Source organism: Staurois parvus, unplaced genomic scaffold (assembly GCF_062004578.1).
Source record: "Staurois parvus isolate SC_StPar_1 unplaced genomic scaffold, SC_StPar_1.0 ptg000579l, whole genome shotgun sequence".
Lineage (NCBI taxonomy): Eukaryota > Metazoa > Chordata > Amphibia > Anura > Ranidae > Staurois > Staurois parvus.
Genome location: NW_028318375.1, coordinates 2044320 through 2065343, shown reverse-complemented (window position 1 = coordinate 2065343; position 21024 = coordinate 2044320). Strand labels below are relative to the sequence as shown.

At 39.6% G+C, this 21024-nt stretch overlaps 1 protein-coding gene across 1 annotated transcript in view; it reads left to right on the top strand.

Annotated features, from left to right (window-relative positions):
- The window catches only part of PLCL2 (phospholipase C like 2), a 279318-nt gene that overhangs the window by 225725 nt on the left and 32569 nt on the right, over positions 1-21024 (top strand). Inside the window, exon 5 of the mRNA XM_089692224.1 lies at positions 16712-16787. Coding sequence (XP_089548350.1) covers positions 16712-16787 — 76 coding nt within the window. The remainder of the gene's footprint in view (positions 1-16711; positions 16788-21024) is intronic.

Genomic DNA, 21024 nt, shown 5'->3' with positions numbered 1-21024 from the left:
TTATATCTCCTTGGAGCTTTATTTAGTTAACAATGTATAACATTAACATTTGATGGTTGTGCCTTTTTTTTGTATTTACAAAGAAAAACATTATACACTGGAATTCCCCTATAAGCATCACCATTCTAATGTGGATTGTGGTCATATGGTTCTGATGACAGTGGAATTTTTCTTTTCATGCATATTAGAACTTGCCACCAACTTTCAAGCTAAAGGGTGCTTTTCTGTGATGCATTTCCTCACCATCACTCATTTACTAACACTACCTGGCACCTAGTACACTAGTAAATGACAGTTGGAGTTTTTGCATTGAAATGAATAGAGGGCGTTTTTGCATTGAAGTCAGGGGGAGGCGTTTTTGCATTGAAGTCAATTGGAGGCAGTTATGGAGAGGGAGAGAGAGAGATGGCAAAATTGCACACGTACTGAAATCACACAGAAACCGGAATGACATTGCAATTTCAGTACACAGTGTGAACCCAGGCTAAAGAGGCTGCTTGCCCTCAGCAGGGCTAAATGTAAACAAACCCACCTGCCCAGCACATGTAACTGCATGTCCCAGGCGTTGGGCGTGATAAATCATGAATCCCTGCTCATAGCATTGATAGCTTTGAGTAAGGCTTCAGCCAAAACACATTAGCGTGTTACTGCTATGTATCCAAGAACTGAATTGATTTTTAAAAATATTTTATTTTTAAATATATTCTTCAGATTTTGTTTTTATATATAAAAAAAGTAATTTTAACATATATTTTTACATATATTTGTAAATGCATTCCAAAAACGTAGATTTGTATACATACAGTATATTTGAAATGTATTTTTTAAAATATTTTTCATATATTTTGTAATGAAAACACATTTCAACATGCAGTGTGTGTATGTATATATATATATTTATTGAAATATATTTTGAAATTTATTGAATATGGCCAAAATTGTAGCATTTCAAATATATGGCAATATATTTGGGAAGAATATTTTTAAAATATATTTCAAATATATATTTCTTCCATATGGGATGTGTTTGGCAGCATACTGTGACATTATTTTTTGGAGTGACTGTGAAGCAAAGTATCCTAACCTCAGCATGTGTACAGCGGCTGAATGTAATCTCTTTAGGTTGAGTGGGCTGTAAAACCATGTTAACCCCCTGTGTGAATGAGTACATGTATTCTACAGATTGTTAGTGGGATTAACACTAGTGGGGGGGGGAGGGTTAAGTCCACCCTGGAACATAGTTTTTTACTTCTTAATCCTGCCTGTACATTTCTTGATTTTTCACTGCCTCTAACAGGGTAACAACATTGTTAATTTTAAAATGAAATCATTGCAGTATTGTCGCCCTGTGGACAGGATAGTTTAAAATGCAAAATACGCTACAAAAGATTATATCAAATTAAATATTTTAAGATTATGTAAACCCTCAACTCATTCAGACTAAAATAGAAAAGAAAGAAAAACATTTGTGTATACATATAGCAAAAATTATAAATACCCTTTTTTCCTTTTTTTTTTTTTAAATATGTAATCACGTGCCCTCTGTTCTCAAATGCATAAGGAGCTCAGAGAGCTGGGAGATGAGAAACAGCAGCACATTGGTCTTCCCAGTGAATGGCTGTGCAACTGGGGGAGGGACATATTAGCACAAGTCTGATCATTGGAGGAGGGCAGACTGAGTTCCCAGCACTGACAAAAAACTGACCAGGCTGTGTTCTCATGCCTAGTGTAGTCTGTTTTTAATAGGAAAGCAGAGGGACTGGCAAGAATGCCAGGGATTTCACACAAAGGAAGCAATACAAAGAGAACAAGATATTTCTTTATACAAGTATATGGTACAGAAGGCACATATCAGGGAATACGAAATGTTGAGGCAACATATTTCTTTAAAGCCTAGCTCCATCTAACTTTTTTTTTTTTTGTTTACAAACTTTTTTATTAAGCTATAGACTAGAAAAATCGCACAACTTCATGAGGTATAACATAAATCAAGAAAAAGGCACATAGGTAATGAACAGTCATATAAAACTCAGTCATAGAAAAATAAAGATCAAGTACATGAAAGAGGTAGGCAGCAAGATAGGCAGAACAACCACTTAACCAACAAGGATTCCATACACATCAGTCTATGATAGACCATCAATCAAACAGTAAGTGTCCATCTAACTTTTTTCCACAGTTACAGCAACTGTTTTTTTTTTTTTCAAAAAGATTGCAGCCATATAAATAAAAGGTGACCTTCCTGAGCATCTCTGGCATTGTTCTAAGTTTTGTCCCAACCCTGTAACATCCACACTTGCTGGACATCATTGTCTGAATGTAAATGTCAGGAAAATATAAATAAAGGCATATGAAATAAAAAAAAAATAGAAGTTCATATGCTGAATATTATTATAACAAGTAATAACTCTATACATCTAGCAGGATACTATATTTTTAATGTGTTGGGGTTTTTTAGTGGTTCTTTAATGAGTAATAGTACAGCTCTTGTGAACATTGATCCTGTTGGTAATACCATGACTGCCTTGTGACTTTTCTGAAAGGTTCACTTTAGGGGTATAGCACAATTTATCTCATTGAAGTCAAAGACCTTTCACATAAGACGGGATCATACCTGGGTGTTTTGAACTAGTTTAGCAGTTTTGTTAATGAATGTAGAAGACACATGCATAACCCGTGAATGGCGTGAGAGCCAAGAACCAGCTGTACTGCAAATCTAATCTTCTGTGACGTCTAAGACATTACAAATTGTTCATTTATTCTAAAAAAAAAAACCCAACGTGAGGAATTAATGTGGGTAAAAGTAAGCAGTTTATACTGTTTTTATGACTATCATAGGGACATAAAAAAACTTAAGCTGGAAAAAGTTCAAATAGAGGGAGCCATCTAAAAGAAATCTCATTAAGGTACACCTGTCTTAAAAAAAATTGTGTAGCCTGCCATTGTTGACTTCTCCTTTTGAGAGTTCCCAGGTTGGCATGCTGATGATTTGGCTTTAACACATTGGCTTAGTTTACACTTGCGGTTTAGGGGTGGGAAAAAAGGCAGTTGAGACACGTTTTTCCTGCCTCCCAACTGCCTCCCATCTAAGCTGCAAAGGCAGACGGACAAATTTGGACGCATGCCATGGCCTTGGTGGTTTGTTTCACGGTTCTGCAAAAATGATCCTCCCTGCCATGTTCGATGGGTAGAACTGCTGCCAAAAGTGATTCATTCACAAAAGTCAATGGGGCTACACCACAACCATGAGCCAAACTCTAGGCTCGCAGCTTCAGAATGGTATTTCTCATTTAAGAAAAAACATTCAGGAGGTCCATGTGTACGTAAGCCCTTTCTGAGTAGAGGTCCTGGATTAAATATAGAGGTAAGGATTCCTAGCACTTATTTAAAACACGCTTGTTCTTGAGCGGTTATTAAAAATATTAATGCCAGTAGTCTGAGAAAGTCACCACATGTGGTGACAAAACGCATCACAGCCACAGCCAGATTCCATGGCAGGAATCAGTCCCTTCCTCTCTTATCCCTGTTGCAGCCTCGGTGATGATGCCCTTTGCTTGATGGACTCCTGCATACAGCTTGGATTTGGAACATCTGATGAGTCATTTTTGGCAGATGGATGAAGTATTTTGGCGCAATAACTTGTTTGACTTTCCGTGGAAATCTGTATCTATATTGGTGATCTTTTGCAAGTAATGATGTGATGCCTTCATCTATAAAGTTTAAACTTTTGTTGAACTCTCCAATTTTGATCTTAGCATGGATATTGACATAGATGCTCCCTAGACTAGCACATAGCTGTGGAGGGGCACTACATCAAACAAAAGTAAAAATTGGAAATAATCTTTATCATACATAAAATGTTCCCAATGTAGACCGGGTTCACACTAATGCGGTGCGGGAAATGCTGCTAATCCGTCCGTTTCCCGCACCGCATTGCAATCTCATCATGTTCATGCGATCTGGTGCGGGGATCAGTGTTAGATTAATGACACCCCGAAACAGATTGTAAAACGCAGTGCGACTGCCAGAAATTGCATCGGATGGATTAGAACACCCATGCCATATGATTCAGGTGCGGATTAAAGAAAGGGTCCTGCACCTTTTTGGTGCGGATGTGATGCTATTTGAGCCATACAAAATGGGTGCAGTGTGGTTCATGTGTGAATTACAATCGGTGTCCCACACTGTATTAATGTGAACCCGATCTGAAAGAAATGTTTGAGTCTCTCTCTCTCTGCCTTGTAGCGCATGGACTTTGGTCTAGGTTTCCCTTAGAGGAAGCTTTTTATTCATTTAGATAATACATCGCTGCCTATGAATGACTGAGTAATGCTCAGCTCAACTCAGTTTTGTTCCGAGAGTGGGACGGGGCATTCCGGTCCTGGTCCCGGAACCCAGCACTGTGTACTGTATGTAGCTGATGCTATATATAGTTTATTCATGGCCATGGCCGGAGCTTCTGTTAGTGTAGCAAATGGTACGTTTGAGCCAGCTTGGAGCTGGGCTTTAATGTGTGTTTCTTCAGAAAATGCTTAATATAAGTCTCTTGTGATATGGTGGGGACATACACAGTGGATATATGCCGTATCATGTCTGGGATACTTCAATAGGTTGCTTAACCTCCCTGGAGGTATTCCCAAGTGTAGCTCGGGGTAAAGTTTCAGCACCACAAGTGGTAACCCCGAGCTACACTCGGGAATACCTTGCAGCGCTACTCTGGGATCTCTTCTTCACTTACCTTGTCCTGCGCTCCCGCGACGTCCCTCCTGCGGCGTCCCCGGCAATGTCCTCCGGCGGATGCCAGCTTCTGTCTTCTGGGTTCCATTCCCTGCGACGTCGGGACGTACGGGGGACGGAACTGGCGGGAAATTTGAAAGTTGTAAAAGTGACATTCACTAAATACACTAAAATCACATAGTAAAACATCACTGTATCAAAGCATTTCACATACATTTTGTCCCTAGTGCTTTGTCCTGTGCCCTGCCTGCATTTTTACTGTTCTTTCTGCCTGGAAACTGAGAAATGTCCATGGCGTCCAAAAAGCGTCCCTTTAGGTCAAAAGTGATTTTAGACCAGCTAGAGAACAGCGATAGTAAATTAGAACTACTTGCAGAATTGAGTGATGATTCGTGGGGAAATTCGTCATCAGACACTGAAACGATTTTGCGACTTTGCTCAGTGATGTGCGAACTTGGCGCTATATTTCAAATTTCAGTGTTTTTGGTTTGATTATATTATTGAATTAAATTTATTATTATTATATTATTATTTTTTATCATTATTTATTAAATTATAATTTATGATTTCGTGTTTCAAATTTTAACATACCCGGGATGTTTACTAGACTCTTGTCCGGACAGATTTCAGTGAGTTATTCCTAAAAATTACAGGCCTACAATAAAAAAATACATATTTTCATGCAAAAGAATGTACCACTTTGAGCACAGAAATAAGGACATAATCAGACCGCTAGGGAGGTTAAAAGAGCTTGATGCCTTATCATGAGCCACTGTTGTATTTGGGACTGACAAGGTCATGCGAATGTTTGTTTTTGTTCCTTTAATTGCTTTTAACAGTTTTTTTCACCAAGGGGAGCCCTGGTATGTTATTAGTAAAAAAAACTTCCTAATTATTTTTCTATTTTTGTAGGTTGGTTTATTTTTTCAGTGAGCTGTCTAAGAATACCCAAAGCTTTTTTCTTTATTATTATAATTTTTAGAAAGAGTCCAGCTATGACAACCCCATTACGTCTCCCATGACAAGTCTACTTTAACATGAGCCTGTGTTTTGCACAGGCCGAGACTTTAAAGCCACCCTACAGCAGGATGTGGCCCTTTGATGGTTTTATCTGGCCCTCGGGGCACTTTTCCTCCCACTGATAGAAGACACTGTTCCTTTCCTCCCACCAACAATGGGGCATAATTGCTGCTACTGACATCAACAATGAGGCACTATTTCTCCCATTGACACCAACTATGGGGCACTATTTCTCCCACTGATACCAATGATGGGGCAGTATTCCTCCCACTGATACAAATGATGGGGCACTATTGCTCCCACTGACACCAATGATGGGGCACTATTGCTCCCACTGACACCAATGATGGTGCATTATTGCTCCCACTGACACCAATGATGGGGCACTATTGCTCCCAGTGACATCAATGATGGGGCACTATTGCTCCCACTGACACCAATGATGGGACATTATTCCTCCCGCTGACACCGATGATGGGGCACTATTCCTCCCACTGACACCAATTACCGGGCACTATTCCTCTCACTGACACCAATGACGGGGCACTATTCCTCTCACTGACACCAATGATGGGGCACTGTTCCTCCCACTGACACCAATGATGGGGCGCTGTTCCTCCCACTGACACCAATGATGGGGCGCTGTTCCTCCCACTGACAACAACGATGGGGCACTGTTCCTCCCACTGACACCAACAATGGGGCACTATTCTTCTCACTGATATCAATGATGGGGCACTATTCCTTCCACTGACACCATTGATGGGGCTATTCCCCCCCCCACTAACACCAACAATTGGGCACTATTCCTCCCACTTACACCAATGAAGGGGCACTATTCCACCCCCTAATACCAAAGATGCGTTGTTTACGCCCACTGATGCCGGGACAATTTCTACTCCCAATGGCCACAGCCCGGCCCCCGAAAGTCTGATGGACAGTAAACTGGCCCTATGTTTAGAAAGTTTGGAGACCCCCAATCTCAGAACTACAGGGGTTAGACAAAAAATGGAAATACTACATGATTTGCAGGTGTGAAAGTAACTACATGTTCTGCGTTCAAAGCGGAAGTGATGTAACATTCTTTTGCTCCCGCTGTGTGATTAGACACCTAGCTAACAAGTGGGAAGCCTCATTTTTGTCATTCACGGTGTGCACTGATAGTAATTATGGAGTCATGTCAGAGCTTACTGAGATTCAAAGAGAGCAAATTGTTTGTGCTGCTTAGCTGGTGCCCCTGACTGAAGTTGCCAATGTATTTGCCGTGTCACAATGTACAGTATCAAATGTTATAACGGCATATACAGTTTCCGGGAAAATGTCGACTGATAAGCATAAGTGCAGTTAACATGGTCAACTGACCGAAAGTGACAAAAGGACATTGCACAGGATTGTGACCCGGAATAAGAAAACAACTGCTGCAAATGTGACTGCAGAGCTTAATCTCAGTCCCGTGAAGAATGAGATTGAGCTCTGCAGTTACTTTTGCAGTCACTTAAGCACCCCTTTAAATTGCCATGCCTTTATCAGCCAATGTTTGCTTTGACAAAGGCTCAATGGTTCTTTCTCAAGTGTTGGTAAAATATCTGTGCTTGAGTTCCTGTCTTTGCACACCAGCCGAATCCAATATAAACAGTACTCACTCCCCCTATTGGATTTATTTATTATACTTTATGTAGAATGCAACGGAAGATGCTGGAACGTGGTAAGGTTGGTTGGGAACACTCAAAACCTTAAGGTGTACAAGAAAAGAGTTAGGCATTTAGGCAAGAGTTGGAGTGTCCAAGATTTATAAATATTCCAGAATATTAAGTTTGGTGGAACTGTCCTGTTTGTACGTATCTTCACTCTTTGGTCCCCATCCCTAGTTACAAGATAATAGAATGAGTCCTCCCAGCCCAATCTGGGCACTGAGATGGAAAAAATCATGAGGCTTTAAATGCGCCACAAAGAGAATATATACTGTACAGATTCTTGTTTGATACAATTTACAACCTGCGGTAATTAAAAAGATAATCATATCTGAAATGTAGCGCATATATATATATATATATATATATATATATATATATATAAAGCATTTATTCAATGTAGGTATTGCCGTTACAGGTCGACCCAATTAGCAAGAAACTCACTTCCACTCCTTTTTTTTTTTTTTTTTTTTTTTTTCTTCCCCTTTAATTGCAGGTGTACAGGATAAGTATGTTCCTTGATATATTTGTTTGATGTACATATGGATGGAGTATGTGCTTATATTTTTCTTTTGTTATTGTTCTTTGGAGACTTAATGAGTAACTTCACTTTTGTTGAGAAAAAAAACATTCTCCTCTGGATGATTTATGTGCATTGAAAGAATTTCAGCAAACTTTTTTGAAGATTCCTACCTTTTGTTATTCTGAAGAAATAGTTGTTTGTTTGTTTGTTTTTCTGTGTCCATGTACAGAGTGAATCTGTATGGGAGTTGTTTTATAATTATCATTCAGCTGCTGCACTTGCAGGACTCTAATAAGAAAATTGACAGGGCCTGCATCCCTTTAGACGTGATTTTCGTTTGGAAGTATCTCACCAAGAATGGCATTTTTGTTGCAGGGGATGCCAAAAATCTGACTTGGATCTCAGTGTAGACTTCTGGGTTTTAAGGCTTTGTCAATAAATACTCTTTTAAATATAACAAATGGTGCATAGTCTATGTGCCTATAAAGTCCATATTTCATGCTCCAAACATTCTTTGGGGACAATCCGTGGGCCAATCACTCAAGCGGAAATGACATTTTCAGGGAGCATTCTGTACACCGTCTGTGTACAGAACGCCTCCAGATAGCCATATGCATTGCATTTTACAGAAAATTACAGCTCTACAAATTGAAAAGTAAAGGGAACTTTTAATAACATTACAATATGACTTGAGTCACAATTGTATATGCTATATTATTTTTTTTCATTTGCTAACTTTTTTTCCCATGAAAGTGGAATTACCCTTGAAAGCATTTTCATCATGTACATTTCGGATATGATTATCTTTTTCATTATGTTTTATATTGTATCAATAAAGACTTTGTATATCTTCTTTATGTTCTTCTTGTGGCACATGTAAAGTCCCTGTTTTTGTTTCCCTCTCAGTACCCGGATTGGGCTGGGGGAAGACCCTTTTTGTTATCCAAGATGTACAGTATGTTTATTTATTACAGGCATTTATATAGTGCCAACAATTTATGCAGCTTATTACATATTGTACCTTCACATTAGTTCCTGCCTTCAAGAGCTAACAATCTAAGGGCTCTATCTCACATGCATACACATACTATAGCCAATATAGATGTGGGAGGAAACCAGAGTACCTGGATGAAAACCCGTGCAAGCAAAGGGAGAACATTCAAACTCCAGGATTGGGATTCGCTCTGTATAAGAAGCCAAAGCCTGCCTCAGCTTATCCAGCTATGCCTATACCTAAAATATCAGGTGTTCCTGGACTGACATATTTGTGATGCCAGATAACAAGAGATGTCTTATCAGATGTAATACTTTAAAGAGAAGGCTTGAACAGTCTCTGAAAAGAAAACATGTGTTTATTAGATGTATAGCACGCAAGCATTACATTTAAATAAATTAAGCCAAGTGTTTCTCCTAAGGGACTGCTTTCTTACTATTTATTCTAATCCCTAAGTAACAATGGCAGTTCCATGAATCTCAGTATCCAAAAATAATACCTTGCTCACACCATTACATGTTTTAAATGTAACAAAAGGAATGTGGTTAACCATATACCCTCACATCCTTAAAACTGTGCAGCATAACATTTATGTAGCATCCTGCAGGGAAATGTGAAGAATTATTACTTTCACAAACTGCCTTTCGATGGAAGAAAGGCCACAGGAAGGTCATTATTCTTCTAAGTTTAAATCCAATATATAATAACTGGCTTGAGTTGCTGTGTGGGCACTGAAACCGCTCTTACAGAATGATATTTTGTACTGTATTCATGTAATTCATAATAGGTGGAATGAAAGTGCTTCCAGAGACAGGCCTGATGTTGCCATTTAGAGTCTGAGGGGGAAATGACTATCAGTCTATGCTGTAGATCAACATAGCTTAACACAGTGTTTCTCCACCTTTTTACAGTCAAGGCACCCGTTAAAATTATGGACAGTCCAGAGGCACCCGTTAAAATTATGGACAGTCTTGAGGCACCTCATTCTGAAATGGGGTGCCTCAAGATGGTCCATAATTTTAAAAGAGCACCCCATTCTAAAATGTGAAAACTATTCTAATAATTTTATATAACGAAGCAAAATCCACACATGTAGGACATCCAACATTAGAGGTGAATTCTTCTAAAGCAAATACACTTTTGCACACTGGTACGGAGTAGTATTCCAGTGTTTCTCTTCTCCCTCAGGAGCTAATGTGACCCCAGCACTGATGAAGAGGGGCAGGGGAGGGTCAAACTAGGATGCTGTGCAGGCACCTGACATCTTCCTTATCAACTGATGATGTCATTGGTTTTCAGGACACCAGCAACTAGAAGGTCATAATGGTGCACAATGAAAACCTGTGGCTTTGTGTAACTAAAAGGCAGGCTTGTTCCACCTGCTGACTTTTGTACAAATTTAAAGCAATTTTTAGACATTTTGCCAAGGCACCCCTGAAGAAGCCTCAAGGCTCCCCAGGGTGCCTTGGCACCCTGGTTGAGAAAGGCTGCCTTAACATGCACACCAGCTTTAGGAAACTTCCCTCATCTATGTAATCTTAGGGCTAGTTTACATGCCCATTTGGGTTTTGCTGAAGCATTTGAGAGATCTGTCTGAATATTGATTTGTATCATAAAATAGAGTAATGTTTACTTGGATGTATTGTTGCTGATGCCATTTATAATCGATCAGTAGCTTTTAACCCGAAGAGATTGGCTGGTTTCAATGTGATCTTTTGTAGATCAGAATGGCTCCTGGCACAGGACAGGATTGGTCTGCAGGAGAAGGGGTTACTTAATGTTGGTAATTCGTTTAGGGGTCTGAATAGGGTAGAATTAGGCCCCTTGTACAAAGGGAGGGCTCCATTTGAGTTCGCTTGCTCAGTGAGGGATCTGTCTGTTGATCCCCGCTGAACAAGCAGATGGCTGGCCCATATCCACTCCACTTATGCAGAGCTGACCCAGCCCGTTGTCCTCTGTAGGCAGTCGGACGTAAACAGACTGCCTGTCCGTTTACAGCCAACTGCCATCCGACCTGCTCCACTAGACAGATGGGGTACAGACCCCCATCCATCTGTTTTTAGTGGATAGGATCAGATTTAGACGGGTGTAAATGGACACGTGTCCTTTTACATCCGCCTCTCTATAGAGGAGATTGGATTGCCTGAAAAACAGACAGACAGACCTGAGCAGTTCACTAGTGTGAAAGGGGGCCTAAGATTAGGAAGTTAGGCTTAAAGAGGAACTTCACCCCACTTTTTTATTTTCATATCCCCTCTTTCCTGTTATTCTGGATTCTCACCAGAAAACATAATTACCTGCCTAACAAATCCAGCGTTGTGTTGCTGTGATCCACCAATCCACTGCCACAGGCCAGATCGTGCACTTCCATCTTGTTCTCTGACATCTGTCTCCTTAGATCCCACATGGGGCACTTCGTGTCCCTTCTCCTTTAGCCTCCTGAGATGTGTGTAAGGATATCCCAGGAGGTCAAGGAGGAGATGAGAAGTCGAGAAGTCTCTGAAGGCAAAAGCATAGCCCCAGTGAGAGATATTCTAGATAAATAGTGGGGTGAATAGTCTGACAAATAAGGTGGCACATTTATAACATATTTAGTGGAGATTCATACTGTTACAATACCCATTGGCAATTGGCCCTCTTTAGGATTCCATCTGAAGACCTGGTATCCAAGATTTACTACTAAAGACAAATAGGCTTTGCACTGCAAGTGCACGGAAAGGGCAGCTGCTCTAGATCTGAGGGGAACATGCACGGAAAATAAAAAAAACATCATATTTGCTTGCACATGATTGGATGAAAGAAATCAGCAGAGCTTCCCGTCATTTCAGAGCTTCCCCTTGGATCTAAAGCAACTGCACTTGCAGTGCGCAGTATATTTACCTTTAGTAAATCAACCCCAGTGTGTTATTATTTCACTGAAGTGAACAGTACCAATGAAAAAAAAACTTTTTATTACTTTATATTAATATATTTCTTTGTATTAAAGTGGTCAGACATTTACTGGAACTGTTCTAGCTACTAACTTTTCACTTCTATTTAGACACTTTTGCGATTTAATCTCCCTAGCGGTATGATTATATCAGTATTTCTGTGCTCAAAGCGGTACATTGTTTTCAATGGAAATATGTTGTTTTTTTATTGTAGGCCTGTAATTCTTAGGAATAACTCACTGAAATCTGTCCGAACAAGAGTCTAGTAAACATCCCCAGTATGATAAAATTTGAAACACGAAATCATAAATTATAAAATAATAAACAATCATAAAAAATAATAATACATTTTATTCAATTATGTAATCAAACCAAAAACACTGAAATTTGAAATAGAGTTCCAAGTTCGCACATCACGGAGCTCAGTCACAGAATCGTTTTCAGTGTCTGATGACGAATTTCCCCACAAATCATTATTGCTTAGTTCTGCAAGTGGTTCTGATTTACTATCGCTGTTCTCTAGCTGGTCTAAAACCGCTTTTGATCTAAAGGGACGCTTTTTGGATGCCATGGACGTTTCTCAGTTTCCAGGCAGAAAGAACAGTAGAAATGCAGGCAGGGCACAGGACAAAGCACTAGGGACAAAATGTATGTGAAATGCTTTGATACAGTAATGTAATATCAGTGTGTTATGCGTATGTAAAATTTTGACATTTTTGAATCTCCCACCGGTTCCGTCCCCCATACATCCCAACGCTCGCATGGAACGGAACCCGGAAGACGGATGCCGGCATCGGCCGGAGGACATGGCCGGGGATGCAGTGGGAGGACAGTGCGGGACAAGGTAAGTGATCCAGGGATCCTAGAGCAATGCTGCAGTGTAATCACGAGTGTAGCTTGGGGTTACCGCTTCTGGTACTGAAACTTAACCCCGAGCTACACTCGGGAATACCGCAAGGGGGCTTAAATATACCTGCAAATCTACATTGCCTTCCTGCCAGTTTGTTGCAGTAGTAATTTTTCTACAATGATCCAACCTCCCTTTGCTGTGTCGAAGTTACCACTTGTTCATCAGCAGTAGGCATGAACTTTACTGATTGGAGAGCTGTAGTTCTGACTCAGTGGTTGATCATCTCAGGCAGCTGCAGAGAGACAGCTGCTTACAAACAGATAACAGTAGTTCTTCTCTGTGGCACATAGTAAAAACATAGAAAAACCCTTACTACCCATTGTGTTCTTGCCAACCAAATGTATTTAGCTTTAATTGGACAGTACCGATGGCCTTTAATGCTGTAATAACATATAACACAATGTCATGGCTTAATACAGCGATAATTGTTATGAAAGAATCATATTTCTTAAACTGATGGAAGACCAATACAGCCTGATCTAATAAATTGTCTAATTTGATCAAAATCCCTTTAAATGACCATGTCAAGTACAGAGGCGGACTGACCATTGGGAAACTCGGGCACAGCCCAGGGTCAGTAGGGGACCCCATGAGATGCCCCTGGTACCTTTTTCATAGGCTTTTTTTTAGTTTGGGCAAGGACACAGGGGCCCCATGATCCCCTATTGCCGGGGGGCCCCATGAGTTGTCAGTTCGCCCCTGGTCAAGTATCGCTTGATCTATTCTCAGTTTTTTTATGGGTCCCAATAGGAATTACTGATTTTTTACTAGGAGTTCTCTTTCAGGCTTTTGCATTAAGAAGTGAACTGCAGTCACCTTTTCCAGCTCTCACCTTTTTTTTTTTTTAGCTGCAGACGTGCTACTAAAGCTTTCACTGTCATCAAAGACGGTACCGAGGATGCTATGTTTTTCAGCAAGACATTAAGGAGTGTAAATGCATGACTGATGATTACTTTCAGCTTGTAATTGCACAGAAGGAGCCACTTTTACAAAGTGTATAATTAATCTGAAACTCCTAGAAGATAAATAAAATGTCAGGTGCAACAGAAGATGAATTCAAAAAGAGATCATATTAAAAAACACTGTTTTTTTTTTTGTTTTCTGAATAAACATTTCCTGTGATCCCAGCACTTTAGATTTAAAGGAAAACTCCAAACATTATAGCTATCATTCTATCCCCATTCTATTGTAATTGAGATAGATTTAGGGCAAGATCTTGGGAAGTCCACCATCAGTGTGCTGATTCCCTCCTGAGGTCCAAAGAGCAGGTTGGGGATGGGACAGTGAGAAAGACTGAAAAACGCAGTCACACCCCATATGCTGGGCACAAAACCGTGATCTCCAACACCAGGAACTCAGCATAGTAAATCTCGCTAAAGAAAAAAGCGCTATTGGTCCTGAGAAGGTAAATGTAGGTTTGAAGTAGTTCAATTATTATTAGGCTAAAATCCAGTATGGCTGAGGTAAGGTTTAGGGTTTAAAATTTAGATTTTGGGTGTTATAGTGAACTTGATCCAGAGTAAAAAGTTTCCAAAGGTAACAACAGCACTGAAGTGCAGGTATGAGCACTTTTGTTAGTCTTGCAATCAATCCCTGTATCCTTAGGGAGCCCCTTGGATCCTGGGTCCAAGCTGCACACATGGTCTCGATTTCTCTCCAAGTTGACCGTAAGCCCTGCCCTCTCGTGACACTAGACCCCACTTCCAAATAAGAAAACTTTCTTGCCTAAAAACTCAATGGAAAGCTTCTAATACTGAAAACCATTGTATTAAACCAGGCATTCCCAGCTCGGGCTCCTTCAGTGGTTACCAATGGCTTTCTTGACCAACAGAAAATGACAGATTCATCCCCCACATACAATGACCACCAATGTAAGGGGTCACTTCTGCACTGACAATAAATGCAAGTAGGATTTTTTTCCACTGCCAATATAAAGTGGCATTTTCCATTGACCACCAATGTATGGGGGCATTTCCCAATGGACTACCAAAGTAAGGGGGTATTTTCGCCACAAAGCACCAATGTAAGGGGCAGTTTTACACTGACTACCAATGTAAGGGGGCAATTCTCCACTGACTACCAATGTAAGGGGGCAATTCTCCACTGGCCACCAATGTAGGTTGGCATTTTGCCACTGAGCTCCAGTGCAAGGGGATACTTTTCTACTGTTGACTAGTCTAAGGGCCTCTTCAGATTTTATGGTCTGCTTTGTTGGCCAGTATTATTCATATCATTGCATAATTATTTTGTTGAATATATGCAGTATAGATAATTTAAGTTTAGCAAGGTTTCCTAATGACCCTAGAATTATCTCAAGGGTTCCTGTAGGGTAAAAAGCTTGAGAGAGGTTGTATTACACTATGCACATTCATAGCATAACTGAGGTGGACATCAATAGTCCTGTATTACTTTTGCAGGTAAACCGTTCATGTATATGTCTTTGATAATAATACATTTTATTCAATTATGTAATCAAACCAAAAATACTGAAATTTGAAATAGAGTTCCAAGTTCACACATCACGGAGCTCAGTCACAGAATCGTTTTCAGTGTCTGATGACGAATTTCCCCACAAATCATTATTGCTTAGTTCTGCAAGTGGTTCTGATTTACTATCGCTGTTCTCTAGCTGGTCTAAAACCGCTTTTGATCTAAAGGGACGCTTTTTGGATGCCATGGACGTTTCTCAGTTTCCAGGCAGAAAGAACAGTAGAAAGAACAGTAGTTTTCTGCCTGGAAACTGAGAAACGTCCATGGCATCCAAAAAGCGTCCCTTTAGATCAAAAGCGGTTTTAGACCAGCTAGAGAACAGCGATAGTAAATCAGAACCACTTGCAGAATTAAGCAATAATGATTTGTGGGGAAATTCGTCATCAGACACTGAAAACGATTCTGTGACTGAGCTCCGTGATGTGCGAACTTGGAACTCTATTTCAAATTTCAGTGTTTTTGGTTTGATTACATAATTGAATAAAATGTATTATTATCAAAGACATATACATGAACGGTTTACCTGCAAAAGTAATACAGGACTATTGATGTCCACCTCAGTTATGCTATGAATGTGCATAGTGTAATACAACCTCTCTCAAGCTTTTTACCCTACAGGAACCCTTGAGATAATTCTAGGGTCATTAGGAAACCTTGCTAAACTTAAATTATATGTCTTTGAGTGTTTATTTACATGTTTAGCTGGATTTACCTTTTAAAATGAGTAGTTAAATTGTTTTAGGTATTATTTGCCATATGCTGAAATATCTGTTGATTCCCTGTGGATAATCTTTGTATCCCGCATATGGGTGCCTTGCAGCAGCAGCTATTACTGATCTTTTGATTTACTACATAGCATTTGGATATTATATGACATCATCTGAAGTAGAAAATAATGTGTTACCCAAGACAACCAATCAGATGTTTTTAGTTTTCTAAACTGCCCTAGTAGAATGACAGTTGGAATTAGGTTTGTTGTCAGGAGCAACACCTCCACCTACCTGAAATCTTAACCAATCTCTATATGTTCTAGTTTCTGCTAAGTATTCTTCTTAAAACAAACAGATGTTGGGTTTATCCCTGTAGCATTGTTTTGCATCAAGCTTTAAAAAAAGCACTGTTTGAAGAAATAATGTACTAAGAGATTTCTCCAGGCTCCATTGTGTGAGGAGTGGTGTACCTTTTATACATAAAGAAGAATTAAATTAAATCTCTGATTTTGAACCATTCCATTGTGAACAGAGCTTGAAGAAAGCTATCCATTATTCATAAAGAAGCTAAAAATATTTCTTCCAGCGTCCCCTTTTGTTACTACAGATTAATCCTTTTTAAAACTTTAATTTTCAGCATGTACACATGTAGTGTATATTTTTTTTATTGATTTTATTTTACACTTTGTGTTGTTTTAATCCACAGATAATTCAAAGCAGCAAGGCACTAATTGAGAATGCAGATATTGTTTATGAGAAGATAGTACAATGTCAGAGGACTGGTAAGTAAAATTGTATGATTAATACTGCCTTTTAGCATTCTACATTTCTTGTCCCTTTAATGTTGGTTTAAAAGACAGTGCCTGGATTGTACAATAATGTAATTCTGCGAGTTAGAAGGATTTATTAAAACCACCATTAAAGCTGTTGATTTCCTTGCCACAAATGAATATTTGCTGTACTAGTATGATTAAGACTCTTAAAAAGGCAGTAGATAAATAGTCTAGATATATACAAGTGAAATTCAAAAAATTAGAATATCGTGCAAAAGTTCATTTATTTCAGTAATGCAACTTAAAAGGTGAAACTAATATATGAGATACTCATTACATGCAAAGCAAGATAGTTCAAGCCGTGATTTGTCATCATTGTGATGATTATGGCTTACAGCTCATGAAAACCCCAAATCCACAATCTCAGAAAATTAGAATATTGTGAAAAGGTGCAATATTCTAGGCTCAAAGTGTCCCACTCTAATCAGCTAATTAAGCCATAACACCTGCAAAGGGTTCCTGAGCCTTTAAATGGTCTCTCAGTCTGGTTCAGTAGGAATCACAATCATGGGAAAGACTGGTGACCTGACAGTTGTGCAGAAAACCATCATTGACACTCTCCATAAGGAGGGAAAGCCTCAAAAGGTAATTGCAAAAGAAGTTGGATGTTCCCAAAGTGCTGTATCAAAGCACATTAATAGAAAGTTATGTGGAAGGGAAAAGCGTGGAAGAAAAAGGTGCACAAGCAGCAGGGATGACCGCAGCCTGGAGAGGATTGTCAGGAAAAGGCCATTCAAAAGTGTTGGGGACTTTCACAAGGAGTGGACTGAGGCTGGAGTCAGTGCATCAAGAGCCACCACACACAGACGTATCCTGGACATGGGCTTCAAATGTCGTATTCCTCTTGTCAAGCCACTCCTGAACAACAAACAACGTCAGAAGTGTCTTACCTGGGCTAAAGAAAAACAGACCTGGTCTGTTGCTCAGTGGTCCAAAGTCCTCTTTTCTGATGAGAGCAACTTTTGCATCTCATTTGGAAACCAAGGACCCAGAGTATGGAGGAAGAATGGAGAGGCACACACTGCAAGATGCTTAAAGTCCAGTGTAAGTTTCCACAGTATGTGTTGATTTGGGGAGCCATGTCACCTGCTGGTGTTGGTCCACTGTGCTTCATGAAGTCCAGGGTCAACACAGCCGTCTACCAAGAGATTTTGGAGCACTTCATGCTTCCTTCCGCAGATGGGTTTTTTGGGGATGCTGACTTCATTTTCCAGCAGGATTTTGCACCTGCCTACACTGCCAAAAGCACCAAAACCTGGTTCAATGACCGTCGGATTACTGTGCTTGATTGGCCAGCAAACTCGCCTGACCTGAACCCTATAGAGAATCTGTGGGGCATTGCCAAGAGAAAGATGAGAGACATGGGACCGAACAATGCAGAAGAGCTGAAGGCCGCTATTGAAGCATCCTGGTCTTCCATAACACCTCAGCAGTGCCACAGGCTGATAGCTTCCATGCCATGCCGCATTGAGGCAGTAATTGCTGCAAAAGGGGCCCAAACCAAGTACTGAGTACATATGCATGCTTCTACTTTTCAGAGGTCCGATATTGTTCTATGAACAATCCTTGTTTTATTGATTGCATGTAATATTCTAATTTTCTGAGATTGTGGATTTGGGGTTTTCATGAGCTGTAAGCCATAATCACAATGATGACAAATCACGGCTTGAACTATCTTGCTTTGCATGTAATGAGTCTATCTCATATATTAGTTTCACTTTTTAAGTTGCATTACTGAAATAAATTAACTTTTGCACGATATTCTAATTTTTAGTGTTTCACCTGTAAATAGTCATTTTTTAATTAGTTGTGGATAGAATATGAAAGGGTTAAAACCCATGGCAGGTTTTTATTGCTGTCTGTGTTCTATAGGGGGGATTTCACTTCACTTCCTGTCAACAGAAAATGGAGAGAAATCCCCTCTTAGGCTAGGTTCACATCTATGTAGGTTGCAGTTTATGCGGTTTTTCGGTACATTTTGCGGTGCATTTTGCATTTTTTAACACACATTTTTGCTGCTTTTTTTTTTTTTTTCTGCTAATTGAAAAGTATGACAGTTCCTTTTTATGTAGTGTGACTTTGATGAGACTTTACATGTTCTGGCATTCAACTAGCATCAGAGTAGCATCAAAGTAGTGCAGGAACCTTTATGTGACCAAAGTAGCATGTTAAGGGTTAAGGGCTAAGGTTAGGGTTAAATGTCAGGGTTAGAGGTAACTGTTCAGTCTAGTACACACGATCAGAAAGTTGTACGAAAAATACTATGATGCTGCTTGAGTGCCCGAGAGTGTAAAGTTGTATCCAATTAACAGCACTCTCATACTTTTCTATTAGCAAAAAAAAAAGCATCAGAAATGTGGCAAACATGCAACATTTTTGGTGCGGGTCCATTGAAGTCTATTACACGCAATCTGCTGTGGGAAAAAAGTCCCCGACCCTTTCCAAAAAAGGCACCAGCCCAAAGTACACAGATGTAAACTAGAGCCATAGGAATTCATACTAAATGGACTACAGTGCATTTCTGCAAACTGGAAAATGCACTGAAATCTGAATAAGTGTGAATTTATGGTTAAACAGTTGTCAGGACTAGTGTCCCCATTAGGAAGATTTCAGCTCTGTTCCAGTTTTGGTGACAACTCAAATGTTTGGACTTTCCCATCACTTTTAGTACCTGTGACAATGGTTACCAGGTCAAATAGAAAGAATTATTCCCCCTAATGGACACGGATAGCAAGAAAAACCTGATGAGGTTTCTAAAATCTCATCCCTTTCTCAAAACTAGAAACAAATTGCAAAAACATAAGTTAAGGAGTTTTTGCCAGAAGATACATGTGTAGGGTTTGATTTACTAAAGACAAATAGGTTGTTCACTGTGCAAGGGATTTTTCCTTAGTTTAGTGAATGTGGTGAAAATTCACTTTGCAAAAGAATACCAATAACCTGCAAGGAAAATGTAGAAAAAAAACCCCTGTATTTGCTTGCACATGATTGGATCAGTATAACTTTACCTCATTCACTAAACTAAGGGAAACTTTCATTGCAGAGTGAAAATTCCCACACAAACTGGACAGCCCATTTGCCTTAAGTAAATCAACAGTATAGCCTATTCCACCAAAACAAACATACCTGCTGGCAACTTTTTTTTCTCAGCTTTAACTTCTCTTTAAGGCTCCATTTACATTTGTGCGACTTGTCATGCATCGGGTGCTGCAGTGACCGTCAGCTGGAACCAATCAAAATCAACGGGAAAGAATATCACCAGCACACCTAAGATCTCCGATGTGGGTCCCAAAGCTTTAATAAGCGATCACATAGTTACAGCAAGGCTACATCGGAGATCCTTAGTGTGCTGGTGACATTCTTTCCCGTTGTCATGTGACTTTGTACTCTAAAGTCGCATGACAAGTCAGACCCCATGTTTTTCAATGACAACTGTTCAGATATGTGTGACATAAAGTCGCAGCGACTTTATAAAGGTTCTGGCTTTGACTTTCATGCAACTTGAGTGCCATAGACTGCAATGTAAACCCTCAAAAGTCACAGGAAAGTCACACTTGAATGTTATACATGCGACATTTTTGCAACAGTTGTCCATTATTATTGGCCAAAGCCAAAGTCCAAGTCTCACCTATCCAAAGTTGCATCAAAGTTGCATTTCCAAAGTCACACTCAAAATCACACTACTTTGGAGTCGCACTAGTGTGAATGGAGCCTAACTTGACATTATTTGTGCAGCAAAGTTATGCCATTGCTTGAAATTAAACCCTACTGTTAGGTGATGATGGCATAGAAATATACCTGATGGCCAAGCCAAGATGTGGAACCAAAGCCTACCCCATGCCACCAGTCTAGGGTTTCACTGCAGACTACAGAGGTTAGAGACCAATTGCGGTCAAAGAATAAGGAATGAATGTCATCCTTGATAATACAAGACATCATTCTAACTGGAGGTTTGCATTGGCAGCCAAAAAACTCTTGTAATGAAATCTTTGCAGCAATCCCTAGCTGTCAGATCAGAGTAATATTATCTCTGGCTCTGATTTTATGTATGATATTGTTTTACCTTCATGTTTGCAAACGAGTTCATATTGTATCTTTTTTGTTTTTTTCTTTTTGTTTTTTTTTTAGTTTTATAACTTTTAAATGTGAAGGTATTTATATAACTTAACATTCAGAGCATTTGTTG